Genomic DNA, 20233 nt, shown 5'->3' on the forward strand with positions numbered 1-20233 from the left:
GAATTTGTAGAGAATTCCTCCAAAATTATCTCTTTAATTTTTAATGAGAAATTTGCATTTGCTTTTAAGGACACAACTTTTTAATATCACTTTGTGCTTGAAGTAGCAATTCCTGATCAGACTTTGTAGTTCCATAAAGTCTTTTTTTTCTAATACAGGAGATTGACACCCCAGATATTTTTATTTTTTTATTTTAAGACAGGGTTTCACTAAGATGCTGAGGCTGGCCTCACACTTGCTGTCCTCCTGCCTCCGCCTCCGTTGTCCCTGAGATTACGGGTGTGTGCCATCATACCCAGCTCCATCAAGCCTCTTGAATAATTGTCTCTTCAAGTTCTTGAGAGCCATCACTAACAAGACACTTTATTCCCACAAGTAAATGATTTTGAAAAGTAAAATATTTTTGAAGCCATTAGAAATTTTACGACATTTGAATCCTATTGAAAGAGACCAATAGTTTTTCCTTTCCTTGCCCTGGCAATTGCGATGTTGAAATTGCTTGCAACTGTGTCATTTTCAAAGTGGAACTTTTTCAAAGTATTTCAAAGTGATGACAGTGCTGTAATGTGCAGACCACTCATGCATAGTTAGTTACTAAGCACAGCTGGTTTGAACACCATGGAAAGGGCACAGCAGTCACAAACAGCAGTGAGGACAGATCAACACTGAGCCTGCCATGAACAACCCCCACCCCAAACACCCAGTACTGTCTAACCTCCACCTGGCTCGACCTTCACCTGTGCTGTGCTTCCTGCAGAGTTGGCTATGTGAATGTGCAACTGCAAGTTTGCACAGGGCCCCACACAGTGCAGTGCTCTGTTGCTGCCATCTTGAAATTATCAATAATATTTACTGGGTGTGGTGGTACACACCTGTAGTATAAGCCATACGGGAGGCTGAGGCAGGATGTTTTAGGCCAGTCTCAGTGAGTTAGCAAGACCCTGTCTCAAAAAGAAAAAAAAAAAAAAGACTGGGGGTGTTGTTCAGTGAGAGGGTGCTCTTGGGTTCCATCCTCAGTACTACAAAAAAGAAAAAAGAATTGTTAGCAATTATTGAATGTTTTCATTTTTCACTGGCCCCAGCTTCTTGTGGACCTGGAACATGAACTCCTTCAGGAGTGACCCTCTGCCCTTGCTTATGATGGCTGGTGGCTTAGCTACTGCCAGCTTCTGAGGTGTGAAGCAACTTCTTGGCAGCTGCAGTCAGCCCACTGAGGTGGAGCATAACAACATGGATGTCATCGGGCTCTGTGGGTTCTGTTCACAGGTTCCTAGGCCACACTTTTGTATCTTTCTCCATTCACCCACCCTCAAGGAGGCTCAAACCTCAGCCAGTGAGGCTGTGATGCTTGTGGCTAGAAGTGACTGACCCAGAAGTTCCCACTTGTCTAAGAGCTGAGGCATCATCTCTATATGTCAGGCTGCCATGGCTCACCGTGGCAATCCTGTGGCAGGAGCATCCCTAATGATGTGACTTACTGGTAAATCTCTCTGATTGGGTGTGATGGTACACACCTGTGGCCCGAGCTCCTGGGAAGGCTGAGGCAGGAGAATCACTTGACCCCATGAGTTTGAGACCAGGTTGAGCAATATAGTGAGACTGTATCTCAAAAGAAAAACCAAAACAGAGCTCTGTAACTTGAGATTCATCTTAGATCTACTAGGTTCTTGCTAGAGTAGGTTTTAAAATGAAGAGCAAATCTTGGATGTTGAATACACACTCTGTAAGAGGCTAGATATGAGGTCTGATGGCCGAGGGCTGTATCTGAGAACTGAAGTAGAAGTTAGAGCTGAAAGGGAGCCTTCAGAATCCTTTAGGCTCTTCATCTGACATGTGAGGTTTGCACCAGTTTCTTCCAGTGATTTTTTTTTTTTTAATCTGGAACCTCTGCTTTACTCTTGGTTTGGTGTCAGGAGTTCACCTTGGTCTCTGCTACAGCATGCAGATTTGTATGAGTGTGTCTCCACCTCATTCCCTACCTAAATAAAACTAAAAAATTGTTCTAACTAAAAACAGTACTAAGCCAGTAAGGACAGGCAACTCCCAGCACAGAGGAAGGCAGCTTTTCTGCCAAAATACTTTGCAAGGAGCAACAGATGTGCTTGGATTGGCCCTGGGGACAGTGGAGGAGTGAGTGAGAGAACTCAGCTGACACATAACTGGACCTGGCAACGTAGAGAAAAGGTCACAGTACCAGACCCCAGATTCCTCACATGGAATATCAAACTCACTAATCACTTTCTGCCCTCAGAGATTAAGATCACAAGTACACATCAGTCTTAGAACAAAGCTACATGACATTCCCTAATTACAGTCTTCCTGCTCTAGCAAGTCTTGTGCAATGAAAACTTTGTAGAAGTTAATGTTGTTGGAGTGGGTTGCCTGTTCTTTCCTCGTGTGTGTGTGTGTGTGTGTGTATGTGTATGTGTGTGTGTGTGTGTGTGTGTGTGTATGATCATGCACGCATGTACAATCATTAGAATAAAATCTTCTGGTTAGTCATTCGGTTCACAAGCACTGGAAGGAAGGCAGTAACTATCCTACTGTTTAATATTTGGATTTCCTAGATGAGGTAAGTCTTCTGGCACTTATAAAATCACCTGGCTCTCTTGCTGCCAATGAGAGGTTTTCCAAAGACGATGAGAAGCCTATAACCAAATAATTCTGAAATAACAAGAATGGCTGCAGCAGAAACCCACAAGCTCAGGTAGACACGGGAAGATGGGTATATCTATTCAGCCTCTGGTCCCTCCACCAGCTAAAAGATGTTGTGTTTTGCAGATGGCATGAGTTTCTGCATTGCCAAGTGTTCGTTCTGCCCTTATGGAATATTTGAGCCCAGAACCATATGTAAGTCTGAGCTCTATGTGGGGCTCATTTCTGGGCCTGGGGATGGGAGGACCTCACATTCATAAAGACCTTACATACAGACTTGTGGCTGGTTTCCAAATGAGGCTGCACACATAGTCCCAGACAACAGAGGACTGACAGCTGTCTGTCATTCCACTGGGGCGCTTCAACTATACCAAAACTTGTACAAGTAACTCTTTTTTGACATTTTTTTCATTTAAAAAATGTATTTAGGGACATGAAATAATGGAACTGACTGGGCTCCCTCAGCCTTGAGGAGCCCCATATGTGTTTATGCATGTGTGTGTGTGTATATATATGTGTGTGTGTGTGTGTGTGTGTTTTCATGTGCATTTGTCCTCCACTGCATATTTTCAAAGCTGGATTGGATGTGAGGTGCTCAGTTAGTTAGGAAATACGTTTTTATTACCAACACCACTATGGTTATAGCTTGTTCTCCATGAGGAATTGGCCAGCTGGGGAATTTAACATAAACATGCTGCAACTAAAATTGGGAACAAAATGTCACGCAGCCAATGTGTCCTTTTTGCACGTCTGGGCTTCATCATACAACATGTGATAGGAATCCGTAAGAGGTACATCACCGGTGATGGAACTAGCAGAGTGTGAACAAACGCTATGACTCCTGTGCAAAAGGTAAATGTCAGTCCAACCCTGGGTTTGTTCCATTTAGGTCTGCTTTCTCTTCCTTCTCCCTTCCCTTCCTTTCCTTCTTCGTACTTGGGATAGAACCCAGGGCCTTATGCATGCTGGACAAATGCTCTAACACGGAGACACATCTCCAGCCCTTTTTGAAATTTTCAGACAGGGTCTCACTAAGCTTCCAGGCTGGCCTCAAACTTGTCATTCTTCAGCCTCAGCCTCCTGAGTAGCTATGCCCGAGTCCAGACCAGAGTCTGAATTTTAGAACTACACAACTTAGGACTCTTGGTTTTGAAATTCCTACGAGTTTTAATAATTTCATTGTTTCCAGAGTGAAGGTCCCCAGTCACTGATCCTTTTTCCACTAAAACAAATGTTTTATAATATCATTTTTGCCAATATACTATTATTACTCTACAGTGTATATATTATATAAGAAATGCAGATTCTATACATGCAATGTTAGTTGACACACAGTACATCGATCACTATGGTATAGGAGCTCTTTGCAGATGGCATGAAGGCAAACATTTAAATGTCCGTAATTATATATATTAACATAGACTTTCAACGAAGGGCAATTTCCCAATTGACCATTGCTGATAATGATGTGCAGCTTCCTTTAAAGTATAAGTTAAAAAGTGAGTCAATTTATAGAAAAATATTGAATAAATAAAAATGCAGTGGTCTGCTTCTGAGGTGGCAAACATCGTGGAGATGCTTCATGAAGGACCCAAGTTTTGGAAACAATGGGCCATGTAACCATACGAAAGATGATTTCAGCCTGGGGTTGAATTTCGATAGTGACAATAGCTAGAGTGATGTAGCCATCTTGGTGGCCAGTGCCACACATGGGTAAGGCTGCAGCCTGACGCCTCAGGAGTGTGCTGCCCACGTGACACTAATTGGCCCACACAGGAGTGAAAGCCTGACCCTTCCCTCATTAGCCACATGCTCAAACCAGCTGAGCTTGCTCACTCTGGGTCGCTGGGGTCCCTTGTAGGAAATTACCATTCCAGTGCCCTGTGACCCTCTTGTGACCCCAACTAATGAATGTCCCATGGAGCCTAATGTCGTTCCTGGGGGAGCACACAGCTCTCCCAGCAGCCAAGTTGATATTCTGAAGCTTTAACCCAGAACTAATTGAGGAAGCACAGAGAACTTGGGAAACCTGGGAGCCATTTTTCAAACACCTGCGTGCTGGAACAAAGGCGGAAAACACCACCTGCTCTGTCCATTTTCTTGCTGGATCTGGTCTCAGGACACAGAATAGATGCACAGGGAAGTTAAGAAAGCAGCTAAACATCACACAGCAAGTCATTAAACATAAATGGCATGAAATGTTTGATGTATGGGCCCAACTCAGTATGGCAGGTGGTATTATCCCTGTTGTAGAGATCAGGAAACTCAGAAGTAATTAGTGGAAGAGTCAGCAATTCTCCCAGAACTGCCACATTCTGGAAGTAAACACATCCTCAAATTGAAGGGCAATTTTACAAGATGGACAGCTTGCCAAACCTTTCTGTTAGTGTCCCCTTTTATGTCTCAGGAGAAACACTACAGTCCTTAAAAGAATCTGATTTTCCTGGACCTCCAAAGTTAGGGCCTGAGAAGACTTTCCTTAGATAAATTTATAGTCAAGGCAAAGAGAAAGCATTCTTTCCAAGTGTTGGAAAGAAGAGGATGGTAGACTTTCTTGTTGTGAACTGAAGAGCTGGGAAAGGCCACTTACACTCTCTCTTCTTTTTAATAAGACTATTGGATAGATCCTCCTTCCAGGATCAAACTATTGAGTAAAATACACCACCCTTGGCACTCACTTGGCAACTTCCCAAAGCTGCAGCTGGCTTGTTGCCCCAGAAGTGCCCACCTCCCTGATTTTCTCTATAAGCCATGGATCTGCGTGTGTCCACTCCCCACTGAAGAGCAGCGTAAGTCTAAAGGGACTAGATACCTAAGGCAAACCACCAAGTCATAGTTTAATGCAGCCTTCTGAGTTTTGATTTGTCTAAAGGAATGACTTGGCTTGCCCTCCAAGTTTCCTGGTTAATAATGCCTGAGAACGTTACTATTTTAAAAGTGGTAACAATAAAGAGAGAGATCTAGACAGATTTCCAAATTCACCATTTATTAGCAGAGAGATGTTGTCAAGTTACTAATCCTTGCATAGTCTTAGCTCCTTCACACCTAATGGAGACGAGATCTTTCTGTTATGACGGTTGCATGTGAACAGAGCAATGCATGTAATGCACTCAGCATGGGGCTCACATACCCAAAGTGGCAATATTTCTTAAAGCATGATCTGTCTTCTGTCCCTTCACAAAGTGTGTTTGAGTGAAAGGTGGTACAAGCTACCAAGGACCAAAAAGGCAAATATACAGCTCATCACTATCATAGTTTGGGTGTTGAATGTCTCCCAAAGGCTGTATGTTAAAGGCCTGTTCCCCAGGGTGGTGCTACTGGGAGGCAGTGGAACCTAGAAGAGGTGGGGTCTAGCAGGAGGTCTTTAGGTCATTGGGGTATGCCCTCAAATAGGTCCTAGTGAAAAGCCACCCCCTTCCCCCTACTCTTTCGCTTTCCGGCCACGGGATGAGTGGTTTTGCTCTGTCATGTGCTCTTGCCATGATTTGCTGCCCTGCCACAGGCCTAAAGTACTGGAACCTCCAAAATGGGCAACAAAGTAAACTTTTGCTATGTTGATTGGTGTATTTTGTTAGAGTGGTGAAAATCTAACACAATTATAATCTTATTTTCAATTATTCCTTTGAAGATCATACTATATTCCTCTTCACCATAGGCTGCTGGAAAAATTATGCTTGAGTTGATGAGGGGAGGTCTTTTGAAGGCCTTGGCATGCTTTCTTGTTTATCACAAGTTTATAATAAGAACACATCTACTTATAGCCTTGGTGTGGAGGCCCCATTCTGGTCATAGAATATAAGAGAGCTATGACCTTACTCACGAATGGGTCTTTAAGCATCAATACTGGGTGGAACTGGCCTGTTTCAAACAAGGGCTTCAAGACAGCTTTTCTGGGGGCAATCCCATGACAATAGAGGGGAAGAGGACAGGTAGGGATGACAGTATTTTCAAGGAAAGGAGAAGCCCTCTGATGTGAGAAGAGCGGCAGACTCCCTAAACAGGGCACTGGGACACCTTTCTTTCACCACTGTACTTTAAGCACATTCACGACCAGAATGCCATCAGTCAGGCTTCAGAGTAATAAATTCAACACTGGTAAGAAGCATCCACGTTGTTGCTTGGTTGAACACTACTTTGTTTTTTGACCTTGATTATTTCAATGCTGACTGATGAGCATCTAACTATAAACTGCAGTAGGAGATGCTGCTCCTTCCAGGACCTCCATTTAAGCAGTTTTCTTTAACCCACTGCCACCTAGTGGCAACTAAGCAGACTGGAAAATGCCTCATTATATCCAAGGAGAAATGATTGGCAAGGAAGTTTTTGTTTCTTGCCACTTCTATCCAGGAAGTACAGGAGAGAGAAATGTGTCTTATTCCATGGGCCTCCACTCCCTTGCCAATATTTAAGCCTCACTGTATACCTGAAATTTCAAGTCAGCTGTCTATTGTGCCTTATTTTGATCCATGAGAACATTCTCCTTTTATCAGAAGTCTTGAAGATATAAAACAAATAAGCAAGGACCAGACCTAGAACCTGTGGGTCTTGCCTCCTCCACTGTGGTGGTTGGAAAGGTCAGGGGATCAGCTGAGCCCAAGCCTGTCCTCTCAGGTGGGTTTCTTGTCTAACAATCAATGTTGTTTTTACTTGCTCACCTTACCAGGTGACTTAGTTCTGGAAGCACACAGAAGAGATCAAGTAATCAATGTGGCAAATCTCTGGGCAGCTCAGCTTCCTGTATGTGCACAGAGGAAAGCTGGGGCAAGTTTACATATTTCTGTAAAACAGAGGATCTGTTAGGCGAATGTGCTAAAATACTCAGGAGCAAAATTGATGGTGATCTCAGCAGATAATGAAAATAATAGATTAATGCCAATAAGCACAATATATTCTAAGGGAAGTTACCCTTGCATGGGGCTTGGAAGAGAAATTTCATAACATGGGCCAAGTTCCTTTTCTAAGCATGAACTTCAAATAAACTTGGAGGGAGGAAAAAACCTACCTTGAGAGTGGTGATCTAGATGTGTGTGCTATAGTACAGAAAAGGCACAAAGTCACAATGAGACCGCAGAAGGCTCCAGATGCTTTCTTTACTCTTCCAGATAGGCATCTGCTCTTGGGAATGGACTTCCCTGACTCCTCCCACTGCCCCTCAAAATCAGCAGAGACAAAGCAGCCAGTACATTAAATCAATCATATTTATTACAGTTTCCAGACTCCCATATGACACATACCTAAAGCTTAACATTGCAAACTGATGTTATTAGCAGCAATCCTTCCCAAACAGGAAGGGTTTCAATTAACAATTAGAAGCAATATAAAGATGAGACTACACTTATGGTTTTTCATTTAGCAGCTGGTATATGAATACTGAAACTACGAACACATAGAGTCATCCTGCTTCAGCCTTGTCTAAAAAGCATTAATAAGTTATGGTGTACAGGGGAATCCCCAGGGTTTCCCAATAGAAGGCTGATGTCTTCAGATGTCAGATGAAATAAGAAAATCACTTTTAAAGACATGGTTTACTATCTGCTTTATTGTCAGGACAACAGGAAAAGAAGTGAGTAGCTGCCCCAAAACCTAACTCCACCTAATACAGCCAGATAATCAGAGTTTAAATAATACTCCTAAATTTTTTCAGACATTTTCTTCACAGCTCTAAAAACATAACATCAGACATAACATCAGATACTTGCTCCAAAGGACTAAAAAATCAAAAGCAATTGCAATGTATTGGGAATAGCTTTTATAGCTTTCCTAAGGGACAGTTCCTATCTTTTCAGAGTGTTTTTAAAGAAGCAGTAACTCCGGTAGCTTATCAAACTACTTTTTATTCTAAATAAATAAAAAACCAACTGAAAGTCTCAGGTGTACTTATGTTTCTTTTCCTAGATCTCTGAGCCATCCACAGCCATTTCTTGACAGAGAGCTTTCATTTTTATTAGAAGAGTGCAAGAGAACTTACAAACATTTGAAAAATACTCAAAACACTAAGAGTAAAGGAGGCCCAACCCTTCTTCAGAGGCCAGAAAATGGTGACAGGAACCCCAAAGGCTTATCTTAAATCCATCAGCTCAACTTGCCAGAAAGTAATGACAGACTGCCCACCTTTGCAACATGGGCTCAGATAAGATGCTTCTGCTTTACAACCATTAAGAAAGGCCTTCTGGGAGAAGAGAAACACAGATTGGTGAACATAAGTTACTGAAATGAGGCTGGCTGCACTATGTATCTGGTACAGGAAAAGAAAAATTGAAACAGCTGCAAAACTATTATATTTGTACCATGATACTCTTCTTTTATATGAACCCTGACCTTCCCACAGCAATCATTTCATTCAGAAAAAAACACATAAAAGAAAGTTCTGGGGCAGCACCAATGACAGCTAGCTGTCTTAAAGGAATTTTAATTTTTTTCCTAAAGGCAAAATTTAGAGGAAATTTAAACAATTTATAGAATCAATTCTATTTCATGACTTTGCCCATGTGAGCTGCTAAAGAAGTAGTGCAAATAGAAATACAAATGTCCATTCTGTATCAAGTTAGGTTTCTAGTTCTTTTTTCCCCTCAAGGGATAGAAAGGTACATAGAGGTGAGGCTTGTAGGGACTGAGGGCAGGTCATACATGACCTGACATCTCTGCAGGTACTGCTTCACCTTTACACCCTAGGACAGAAGCTGCTCCTGATCCACCAATAACTGGTAGCACAGGTTTGTTTCTATGCGCCTAGACCTTAATGTCAATATCCCCCAGGCTTTCTGACTTGACCTGTGCCATGCACGTAGAATAAGGCGCCAACTGATCCAAAGCTGTCTGCCTCTGCACAAGATGGTCCCTAGAGGACATAGAAATGTTCCCCAATATGGGGGAAAAAAAAAAAAAGCAACCAAGTGCAAGTTTTACTAAGAGTGAAGCAACAGAGCCACTTTTGTGTACAAAGAACGGCACCTGAAATTGTTCTAAGTGTGAAACTATATCTTGAATTTCTTAATCACTCATTACTACCTAATAAAGCTGAATAATTCTAAGAAGCCTTTCCCATTGCACAGGTATGTCCTGTGAATTGTCTTGGAAACATATTTGTGTGCCTAGAGATTACTGTGAAGAACCAAAGTTGGATATTCAAAAATATGTACTGTTCTTAATGAGCTTCCCAAGCCAGAATCCCTAGTTCTGCATTTCAGTTATGTAGGGCCTATCCCAGGTGAGTTGGGGGAGGAGGGTGCCTGTGCCCTACCATTACTTTGCCCTTTCCTTCTCCTGAGGAAGACTTCAGTTATTTCCATAGCAACTTTTTAAAAAACATATTTATTTATTTATTTATGGTGCTGTGGATAGAACCCAGGGCCTTACACATGCTAAGCACATATACTATCACTGAGCTACTCCCCATACTCCAGAGCAACTTATTATACTGGCCTTAGATGATCACATCATTTGAGCAGCAATATATTATTAGGACCTATTTTTTCTTTACTTTTGAAAAATTTCTCCAATGATAAAGAGAAAGCAATAATTTAAAAAAACTGACTTCTCTAAAAATAATTATCATTCTTTGTATGAAACACCAGAATCACTGTCCAAACAAATAAATGGGCTCATATGGCATATCTGGTTATATCTTACAGTTTAAAACTAATCTTCTTAGAACTGTTATGTGGGAGAAAATAGTAAATCAATCCTTATGTGGCTATATAAAAGTTATACATAAACATGAAAATTGGCACATATTTAAACAAATCCGGTTAAATTTAACTAGGCACTAGAATAAATGGGAACTGATTATATTCCCTTTGATTCCAAATATCTACATTATGGGGAAAATAGTACTATGGTTTCTAGGTGAGGGACAAGCAGGCAGGCAGATGAATACAGCCACATAGGAGATGTAGGCAGGATAGCCTGATGATAAATAGCACAACCATTAATTTGGATAATAAGAGTTTTGGACACATTATTTAGAAGAGAATTTAAACTGGCTGATTCCAAAGATAATTATTGACTTGAGTTTGTGACTTGGAATCTCTTTAAACTTTAGTGCATCTGATCTGACTCTAGAGTATACTTTAATATGCATTGAAAAATAAAAACAAGTAAACATAAAACAAAAAAACTTCCACAAATTCCCCTTTGGGGATGTGTAATCTTTAGATGCTCATTCTCCCTTTGGTTTTATCATATAAACACCTTGCAAAGTTCAAGGGAATATTTTCTGATAATTATCAGAAAAAGGTGGGGGCTGGGATGTGGAGGGAGCAGCAAAAAGGGTCACTTTTCTCTTACTGATGATATTCTTCTGAGAACTTTCATTGTCCTTCCAGAGGAAGGAAGGGAATATGGAAAACAGTTCCTGAAGTTTCTCTGCCTTCCAAAGATAATTACAAGACCATAATATGTCACTTAGGAAGATTCCTTGTTCATGTAGCACCTGCCTTGCTCATAAGACATATAGAGTTCTACAGAGCTATGAAATAGAGATCGTAAAAGTTATTCATGGCACTTAAACGTGTTTAGAGGCTGTAAAAGGCCTTCCTAAAATTCTTTGTCATGATGCCCCTGTGAGGTAGGTGTCTGATGGGAGAAACTGAGGCACAGAGGGGTTAAATCTGCTCACCTTTCATTGTGTGGTAAGCCAGTGGTCCAGCTCGCAGAAGAACCAGGTGTTCTAGTTCCCTAAACTTCATTCACCCTGCTTCTCAGAAGGCTATCCAAGTGACATGACAAACACAGCAGGGAAAATTCTCCTTTTCATACATTTTAATTGGTTGGTTATTTCTTATTCTCACTTTGAACATAAGTTATCTAAAACAAATATAAACTAACAAAAAATCAATATTGCCTAACAGTCTGTGTCAAGATGCAGCCTATTCTGCACTGTTGATTGAAAAAGCACGTAATGATTCAAGTAGGAATGTCCACAGGTCTTGTGGCTTCCTGTTACCCAAGCCAAGTTGTGAGTAAGGTGTCTCTTTAGACACTACCCACTGTACTTTATAAGACCCTCTTTGGCCTGACACGTGGGAATAAAACTACCACCCTTAATTCATGGTAACATCATTCTGAAAGATTTTCTACACAAGGCCAGTCCCTCCTGGAAAGGGGACTCTCAGCCATGTGATGTGTGTGTGTGTGTTACTGAGTTCATGTAGAACTCTTTGAAGCCAGATATGAAGGTCACAGTCTCCTGCCACAAAGCTCACAGTTCACACTATGTTCAGCGGGGTAATACCACAGGGTACATGCACTAGCACCATGCCACAGAAGTCAGAACAAGAAGCCACCACACAAGCATGTGACAGTCCCATCTGGTATGCTGTTTGCAGAGGCTACCTCTGGGTTAGGGGAAGACTGATGAGGTTCTGCATTCTTTCTGCAACAAGGAAGAGGGACCAAAACAGCATTTATTGCTGTCTGCTTTGAGCACAGTAACCTAACCTATCTAAATTTCACCTCTATGTTAGTTGGTAACTTTTCTAGCCTTATAGATAGTCAAAGATAACAAATTTCACTTCTTGATCAAGAGAGAATTGTGTAGAGCAAAATTCATAGGTCAGTTACAAAATGTGGGTGCAGGCCTCTGGGGCAATTACATTGCTACTCTTAGGTTCAAATTCATGACTTGTCAGGATACAAGCTTTTAAAAATGAGAATTTTTGAGACATTTTTTCTATAATCTCTGAAGAGTGAATTCCGCTTATATTGTGATGCTGAGTCAAATGGAAGATCTTATATTTGGTTTGAGAATATGAAGTAGACCATGACACCCATCAGAAGCCTTGTACCTAAGCATAGCTTTTATCTTGACAGTAACTCAAGTGCCCACTCTCCTAAAGGCCTATCTTCCCCTTGAGCTCGTCTTCCAGAGGGTTGAGCCTGCTCTGTCCTCTGCAGGTGCAGGACCAGAGGGAAGCATTCCAATTCACGGTTTCCTTGGGATACTAGGATACAGCAGAGTAGCAATTCATGCACTTTATTTCTAAAAACCAAAGCTCAAGTGGGGCTGAGCTGGTTACTGGGCAAGATGAACCAGCAGGACATTCTCACCTCGAATGAAAATCTGATTTATGTGTCGGGTGAATACCTGCTGATAATCCACCTTGGGCTTTCGTTTTTTTTTACGGGATTGGCCCCTGGAAAGGGTGGTAGCCCTGGAAAAGGTACCTCCCGTACTAGACCCTTCTGTCCGTGTAGTCCTCCCTGACAGCTCTGATCTGGACTCTTCCCTTGCAGATGCCTGCAGGGAAGAAGGGACAGATCGGGAACGCTTGTGTGAGCCCCGGTCAGTGTCTTCTCTTCCCCACACTGAAGCCACCTTCCAAGTGGATGTCTGGGAGTATCTGGACAGAGTGGAGTCTTCAACTGCAGACTTAGAATCTGCTTCCTTCTTGGAGGAATCTTGAAGTTTCAGCCGATCGAATAGCTATAAGGAATGCAATGACAAACATTAGCCTTCTCTTTAGCCTATTCACTATCCCTCTTTTAACACACAGAAAAAGGCCAGGTTCTTTAATTATGCTCTGTAGACTCCATGCATTGCAATTTTTTAAAAGTTAGTAAGGACTTTTCTTTTTCAGCCATAATTTGGATAAATCATTAAGTATGTCAAGAGAAAAGGAACCTGTTTATTTCTGTGGTATACAGCTGGAAGATTTTTAAGCCTTATAAAAAGCAACTTGTTTTTCTCAAATATGCAGGTTAGAAGCACATATGCATTTGAAATCAGCTGAAAGCATGATGAGAAACTAATGAAGACCCTGGTACAGGCCATAGAGCTTTTGATCATTGTGCTCTGTGATCTTAATTCCTAAGCAGGCTGGGTACCCAGGAAGTCAGAGGAAACTGCCTACCCTAGTGAGAGTCAACGAAGAATCCCGTTCATACGCTTTGCCTAGAACAGGTTTTCGGTAGGTCTCATCCACATCAGTAAGTGCCTAAAGGAACAGTTCAAAGGGTAGGGGGAGAGGAAGAATTAAAAATATTACTTTTTTTGCTTTTAGTGGAAAGTTTATAATAATATCTACTTGTAACAGAACTAAATTAACACCTGACTCTGCTCTTCTTGGACAGAAGAACACAGTAATTACTAACACCCTCTGCTTAGGATTTTTAAACTGTTATCACCATGTAAGAAGATGAATTTCTCCTATGGATGGTAAGGGCCTTTACAACTGCATGGTAGAGGTTCTTAAATTTCAGTGTGTGTGTGTGTGTGTGTGTGTGTGTGTGTGTGTATGCAGAAGCCTATTAAAATACAAAAACAAATTCAAATCTATTCTCTTAATGTTTCTGATTCAGTATGTATGGGAAATAGCCCAAGAACCTTTTATTTAAACTAGAAACCCCAGGTGATTCTGATGCAGGATAGCTTTACACTTTGAGGAATACTATTGCTTCTTTACCCGCCTCGGTTTCTGTGTCACATGACAGCAATTAACAGATCACCCAGGGTTATATACAGCCTTACTGGTGAGATCTCATCACTGAGATCAACCTCAAAGGATAACTGTCAGGATCAAGTGAGACTGTATGACAGAAACTTTGAAAAATGTACATCACCCTATGACTATAAGCTAATAACTACATTTGTAATATTAAAATTATAAATTATTACTACTACCATAAAAAAATTTATTTTTAAGTCCTTTCCCCTCAAAGGTAACATTATAATAAAGTATTTTCTCCTATATTTTAGAAAAGAGAAAGCAGAGGATCAGAGTCCTACAGCCACCACATGGTCAAGCTAGGTGTAAGCCTGGAAGCTAGGATTCAAATTCCATAATAGTTGAAAGCATGGTTTTAATAGTCAGAAAGACCCAGAATAAAGTCTGGTACTTCCATTTACTAATGTGTGACCTGAAAGCAGCCTTGCAATTTCTCTAGACTCAAATTCTTCATTTGTGAAATGGAACGGTAATAAAGCCTACAATTCATTCATTAAAATAATAAATAAAGGCCTTAGAACAATATCTGAAACACAGCAAGTACTCAATAAATGTTAGCAACTACTGTTATTATCCAAGAGCATGCACAGATGGGGATAAAGCACAGGGAAAAGGAAAGTTGGAAATGGAAAAGAAACAATGGAAAACCCTGGTGGTTCTTGGTTGACTGCCTCATATTACTGTAACATACCCCTTTTCTCCTACAAATGTCCGGTGAGACAGTAAGCTCTATAATACTGGGGACACACCTTCCGAGGAAACACCATGCAGAGTTTATTAATGTCTGCTTCACTCTAGCCTTAGCCATCTTCCCTAACACTGAGGAGTGAAATTCATTTCTGAAACTTCTGCATCTACTACCACTTCTGCTCAGCCAAAGTGAGAAATCAATAAATATTTTAAATGAATTAAAAATGTTGATAGGAAATCAATTTAAAATCACTAAATAGATACAATAATTATTCCTTCAGGCTGAGTTTCTCAACCTTGACAGTAATGATATTTTGGACCAGGTGGCTGTTGCAAATGGGGTGATTTCTGTATTGCAGGATGTTTAGTAGCATCCATGACTATTAGATACCAGTAGCACACTCCTACAGATGTAACAGGAAAAAAAAAAAAAAAAATCCCCAGACATTACCGAGTATCTGGAAGGAAGGGAAGAACAAAACATAGGTCCCTGGTTGAGCACCCACCGTCTTAAGGAAAAGGAAGCAATAAAAATAACTTGTTGCTTTTGTCCAAGAGTATATAGAGATTTTAATTCTTCTGAGAAGTTATTTTTTTTTATTTTGCTTAATAAGGTTTCTCAGATCTTTTAGACATTTTAAAGACTTCATTCTTTAGTAGGTTCTCCAGCCCCCTTAAGAAAAGGTTAATTACCATATTCCAGAACTTGTCAAATGCAACGAGGAAGCCTGTGCAGACACCCCGGAGTCCCTTGAAAGTGCGGATATGAACATTCACCTTCACCCCCTCCCTGATACAACGATGCAGTTCACCCAGAGGGCTACCTTCGTGCACTGAAACAAGAAAAAAGAGTCAGTACAGTAAGAACATTTACCTTTGTTAATTCCGGAATTAACAGCCAAGATCACTTGGCCACGTCCAGCAGTACAAGGCAACATGCACGTGACAACCTCACTTTTGGAACTGGAAAGTTTAATGAGCAACATGGCTAGTACAGCCAACACACTAAAACGAGACCCTATTCCAACAGAATGCAAATAAACCACATGTATGGATGTCATCTAAATGTTCCACTACCTATGTATCTTCGTTCTGTGATGTCACTAATTCTAAGTTATGTCATCATTTAAGAACTTTTGCAGGCAAAAAATGAAATACCACATTAAATGTACAGTTCAGCAGCTACCTCAATTCTGTGCTTTTAGAGAACTCAGCATAAATCTCATGATGCCACACATACAGTTTGAGATTTCCCAAGAACTGAAAACCTTGTTCATAGATCTGAAGGAAATGAACTGTGTAAAACATATGCCTTTAAACATATGCCATCCTCTCAAAGAAAATGGTCCTACCAACCTGAGCTACTCCATGCATGAGCTCTGGAGTCACTGGTGTTTCAATGTATAGCCTATTTATACTAAGAGGAAAGGTCTGGTTGTATTCTGGTACTTGGTAGATAAAGGGCTCCTATGAGACTGCTAATAAGCATCAGGTGAAAAGAACAATATGACAATTCAAAGGAACAAGAGTGGGACTGTAAATTTCAGCTTTTTACTTTGTGGGTTACTGGGGATGCACCCAGTTCCTTGCACATGCTAGGCAATTGTTCCACTGCTGAGCTATATCCCCAATCCAAATTTCATCTTTTATTCATTTGTTTATATTTTTGAGGTACTGGGGATAGAAATCAAGGCTTCACATATGCCAGGAAAACACTCTTCCACTGAGCTTCTTCTCCAGTCCTTTTTTCAAGTTTTATTTTGAGACAAATTCTAAGTTGCCATGCTTGCCATGAATTTACTATCTCCTGCCTCAGCTTCTGGAGTAACTGGGATTATAGGCATGCCCCATCATGCCTGGCCTAAATTTCAGTTTTTATTTTGAGGGCTTATTTTTTCAGAGCATAGAAAAAAGGTGGATTAAAAAAAATTTTCATGTTAATTTATCTCTCACAATATGCTGGCTCTAGTTTATATAACCTCTCTCCCTGAACACACACATTCATATACGGGATCTCCTAAATTTGCAAGGCAAAATTCTTTGGATAGTATTTGTCATTGATAAGAAAACAAATAAAAAATATACTTCTTTTGCTTCCAGTGGCATATAAGAGTGCAGTCCTACACTGCCCTTAATTTAGTTCCTCTTGACTACTTTTCCCTTCATTCACGAGTTGGCATATAAATGACGGCCATGATTAACGAAAGAAAACACTCTTGGAAGAAAATTACTTAACAGATGAGAAGTAGGAGTTTAGTTCAGTATGAAAATTGGCATAAACATAGGCAAAATGGCAGAAATGATGGAAAGGAACAGGAAATCCTTGGTCTAACTTTCATCATCTACCTCTCTTCTAACAACGTTTTGAAGTCCTTTGAGACTCTGATAAGGGTTTGTGTGGGCTCTCACATATGTCTACATATATCTACATGTGTGTTACAGCTATGCTAAATCAGGCATTATAAACAACATTCAGGTCACTACAACTAGTGTATGACCTTTAGTACCTTTTCCTTAAGGGTTAAAGTTTCCCGACACCATAGTAAAGCTAGAAGTTAGAATAACTTCTAGATTATTTCAGGAATAATTCTCTACAATTCAATTTCTTAGAAACTGATCTAATTACATAAATGGCAAACTTGGTATTTCAGCTCTTACATTGGTAATTCTCTCTTGATAATTTTTCTTTCAAGATTTAAGAAGGAGTAATTCCAGGGAGCATTCATTCCTCTCCTGTGTGATCAAAAATGCAACACTAGCACCACCTATGAGAGCAGACTGTATAAGAAAAAATGATCTTCCCATTTCAAATCAGAATGCACACTCTCTTTAGAGCCATCTCTGTGACAGACTTCAGCCAGATATGAAAAAGGTTTCTAAAACTTAATACAAAAAAAAAAAAAAAAAGCCTTATCCTTGAAGAAGGTTATTCTTCCAAATCCTCTTCCTTGTTGCCACTACTCTTGGTTTACATCATTACAAATTTAGGTCAGTTTTAGTTGATGTTTCCTTCTCCACTTGTGGCCATTACTAAATTCAGATGACAGATTCTCAAAAATTAAGACCTGTCCTTTCTCATTCTACAACTCAGGTCAGTCCAGAGCCTTATCAGATGATTGGTTTACTACAAGTTTCCTGCTCTTCTAATTCACATCCACAACAACATCATCTTCATTGCTGCCACCATCATTATTATCCATGACTAGGCCTTATGTATGAGCCAAGCCCTCTGGCAAGTTTAATTTTACCTATGTTATTTAATCATCATAAGAATCCTAACTCATAGGTACTCTTATTTCACCCCAATTTATGAATAAGAGCAAGGCTCAGAAACATTTAAGTAATTTGCTTGAGGACACTTATCTAAAAACAGGAAGCCAACTCTCAATATAAGCAAATTATACGTGTTCTGACTTGAGGCTTTTAATTATGACAATTTAAAAGTAACAACTGCAACAATAATACTGACATTTAACATTTATTGAAAACTTCCCTGTGAACTAGGGAACATTACTATTGTAAATGTTTTTAAATGTGTCAACCAATCTAATCTTGACAATGATAACTATATATTACTGTTTTCATTCAACACATCAGGAAATGAGGCCTAAGAGTTTCAGTAACTTACCTAAAGTAAAATAGATGTTGGAGGAGTCAGTGTGCAAACCTAGGAGGTTTTGACACCTGTCAAAACCCACTTAAAAAGACTGAATTTTGCTACAGGTAAATTACACTAAATAGCCTGATCAAACAAATAAACAAACAAACAAAAAAGCCCATAAAACTTCTCCACCATGCCATTTCTTCAAGATCTAAAGCTTACCTCTTATAGGAACTTTTTTGTCAATAAACCTAATCCTTACCCATGCATCTGTCATTTCCTTGCTTTCTGAAGGTCATCAACTCTTTGGGATATTAACCCATCTATGGCTCACTCAAGTGTTTACAGGGCTATGTACGAATTTTCAATGAGTAGGGCACATTATCTGAGATCTTGATCCCAAGTGAATATTTAACCATGGGAAAAGGGTAAATCTGGTCTTCACATACCAATATAGTAAAGAACACCATAGTAAAGCTAAAATCACTTATAGAAATATTTCTTTCCCTTTACAATCTCTGCAGCAAAGCAATAACTGATAAAATGGAAATAAATGTTACAATCTGGGACTTGGTGTTCATTTCAACAACCTAATAGGAACAACATATACAGAAAAAATAAGGTTCTTCAAACTGCTCTCATTTTAGGAACAAGCACACTGCCATTTGTGTTACTGCTGGGTAAGCAAGCTAGGGTAAATCCTAGCTTGGGCAGGGATGCTCTGTTCTGGCTCAGAAAACCATCCAACAAAGGCACCCACAACAGCACACAGCTTTTCAGGATGCTTGTTTCTTAATAAACCAATTTCTAGGAATGAGGCAAAATAATCTCTTGCATAGCACACCCCTCCATTCAAAAGTAAGATATTTAATAATGTAATAATTTAATTACCAGGATACAGATGCTTTGAATGGCTAAGTAGGTCACTGTGTTCACAGGGCAGATGTCAGAACTGCTTGCCAGATGACAAAAGATACAACCCTGGGCTGTTTTTATTCTACTTATACAACAGCTAACTCACACATTAGAACCTCTGTTGTTTACAGCTGTACTCTAAGGATCTCTTAGGAAGCTCCAAGAAATTCCCCCGTGCCATTTACACCTTCAGAACTTAAAATAACCTGCGCATATGGTCATAGGAGCCCGACAGACACAGTCCTGCACCCAGCCAGGCAGAGTGGCTGTAAAGCAGTGCGCGTTTTAGTGGCATTTTATGCCTGCTGCATTCCAGCACTTGTGATCTAGTAATGTGAATATATGTGTATCAAGACCCTGCAGTCCTTCTCCTGCTTTTTGCATCCAGAATGAGCTGTCACTTCCTGTGTAGGAGCATGTCCCTGTGCTATCCAAACATACCTCTCCTCACTTCAGCTGATCCCCAAACCCCACTGCCCAGATAGACACTCTCCTTTCCTTAATATTGGCTGTGTGCTCTTCCCCCAACTTCTCCCTTATAGTCCCCCAAATCTCTCATCACCTCTGCAGAGCTTACGATGTCCCCTAAAATCAACTATTTCCAGGCCCCACCATCTCTTTCGGTACCCCATCACTGGTGCAGACCCTTTCTGCGGTTCCTCACTCCCGTAGACACTTCTAGGGACCCGTACTACCTCTGCAGACCCTCCCGGTGGCTCCTAATTACCAGCGCAGCTTTACCACTCCCCTCCTACTGCTCCTGCAGACCCTCCAAGACTCCAGGCGACCCGCCCCACACCCCCGTTATCCACTTCTCTGGAGCAGCCCCTCCCCGCGGCCGGCGCCCTCGGCGAACCCTCCCAAGACCCTCCCCCAAGGCGCGCAGCCCCGCCCCCGCCCGGCCTGCCCGACTCACAGGGCATTCGCG

The 20233-nt window shown here is 40.8% G+C and overlaps 1 protein-coding gene across 1 annotated transcript; it reads right to left on the reverse strand.

Moving 5' to 3' along the window:
- Positions 1 to 7835: 7835 nt before the first annotated feature.
- Positions 7836 to 20228, reverse strand: Lsm11 (LSM11, U7 small nuclear RNA associated). Its single transcript, XM_015492666.2, has 4 exons — positions 20222 to 20228; positions 15483 to 15622; positions 13506 to 13589; positions 7836 to 13078 (listed from the first exon to the last, which is right to left on the reverse strand). Exons 1-4 carry the CDS (start codon positions 20226 to 20228, stop codon positions 12668 to 12670), a joined length of 642 nt encoding a protein of 213 aa, XP_015348152.1. The 3' UTR covers positions 7836 to 12667.
- Between the last annotated feature and the right edge of the window lie 5 nt (positions 20229 to 20233).

The sequence above is a fragment of the Marmota marmota genome, unplaced genomic scaffold, assembly GCF_001458135.2.
Source record: "Marmota marmota marmota unplaced genomic scaffold, marMar, whole genome shotgun sequence".
NCBI lineage: Eukaryota > Metazoa > Chordata > Mammalia > Rodentia > Sciuridae > Marmota > Marmota marmota.

What these genes read in the sequence shown, in the direction of transcription:
- Lsm11 (XM_015492666.2), bottom strand. An exon ending in TTGACAAGTTCTGGAATATG is followed by an intron (nt 13,590 to 15,482) that starts GTAATTAACCTT and finishes CTGTTCCTTTAG; the next exon opens with GCACTTACTGATGTGGATGA. An exon ending in CTTCGTTGACTCTCACTAGG is followed by an intron (nt 13,079 to 13,505) that starts GTAGGCAGTTTC and finishes CATTCCTTATAG; the next exon opens with CTATTCGATCGGCTGAAACT.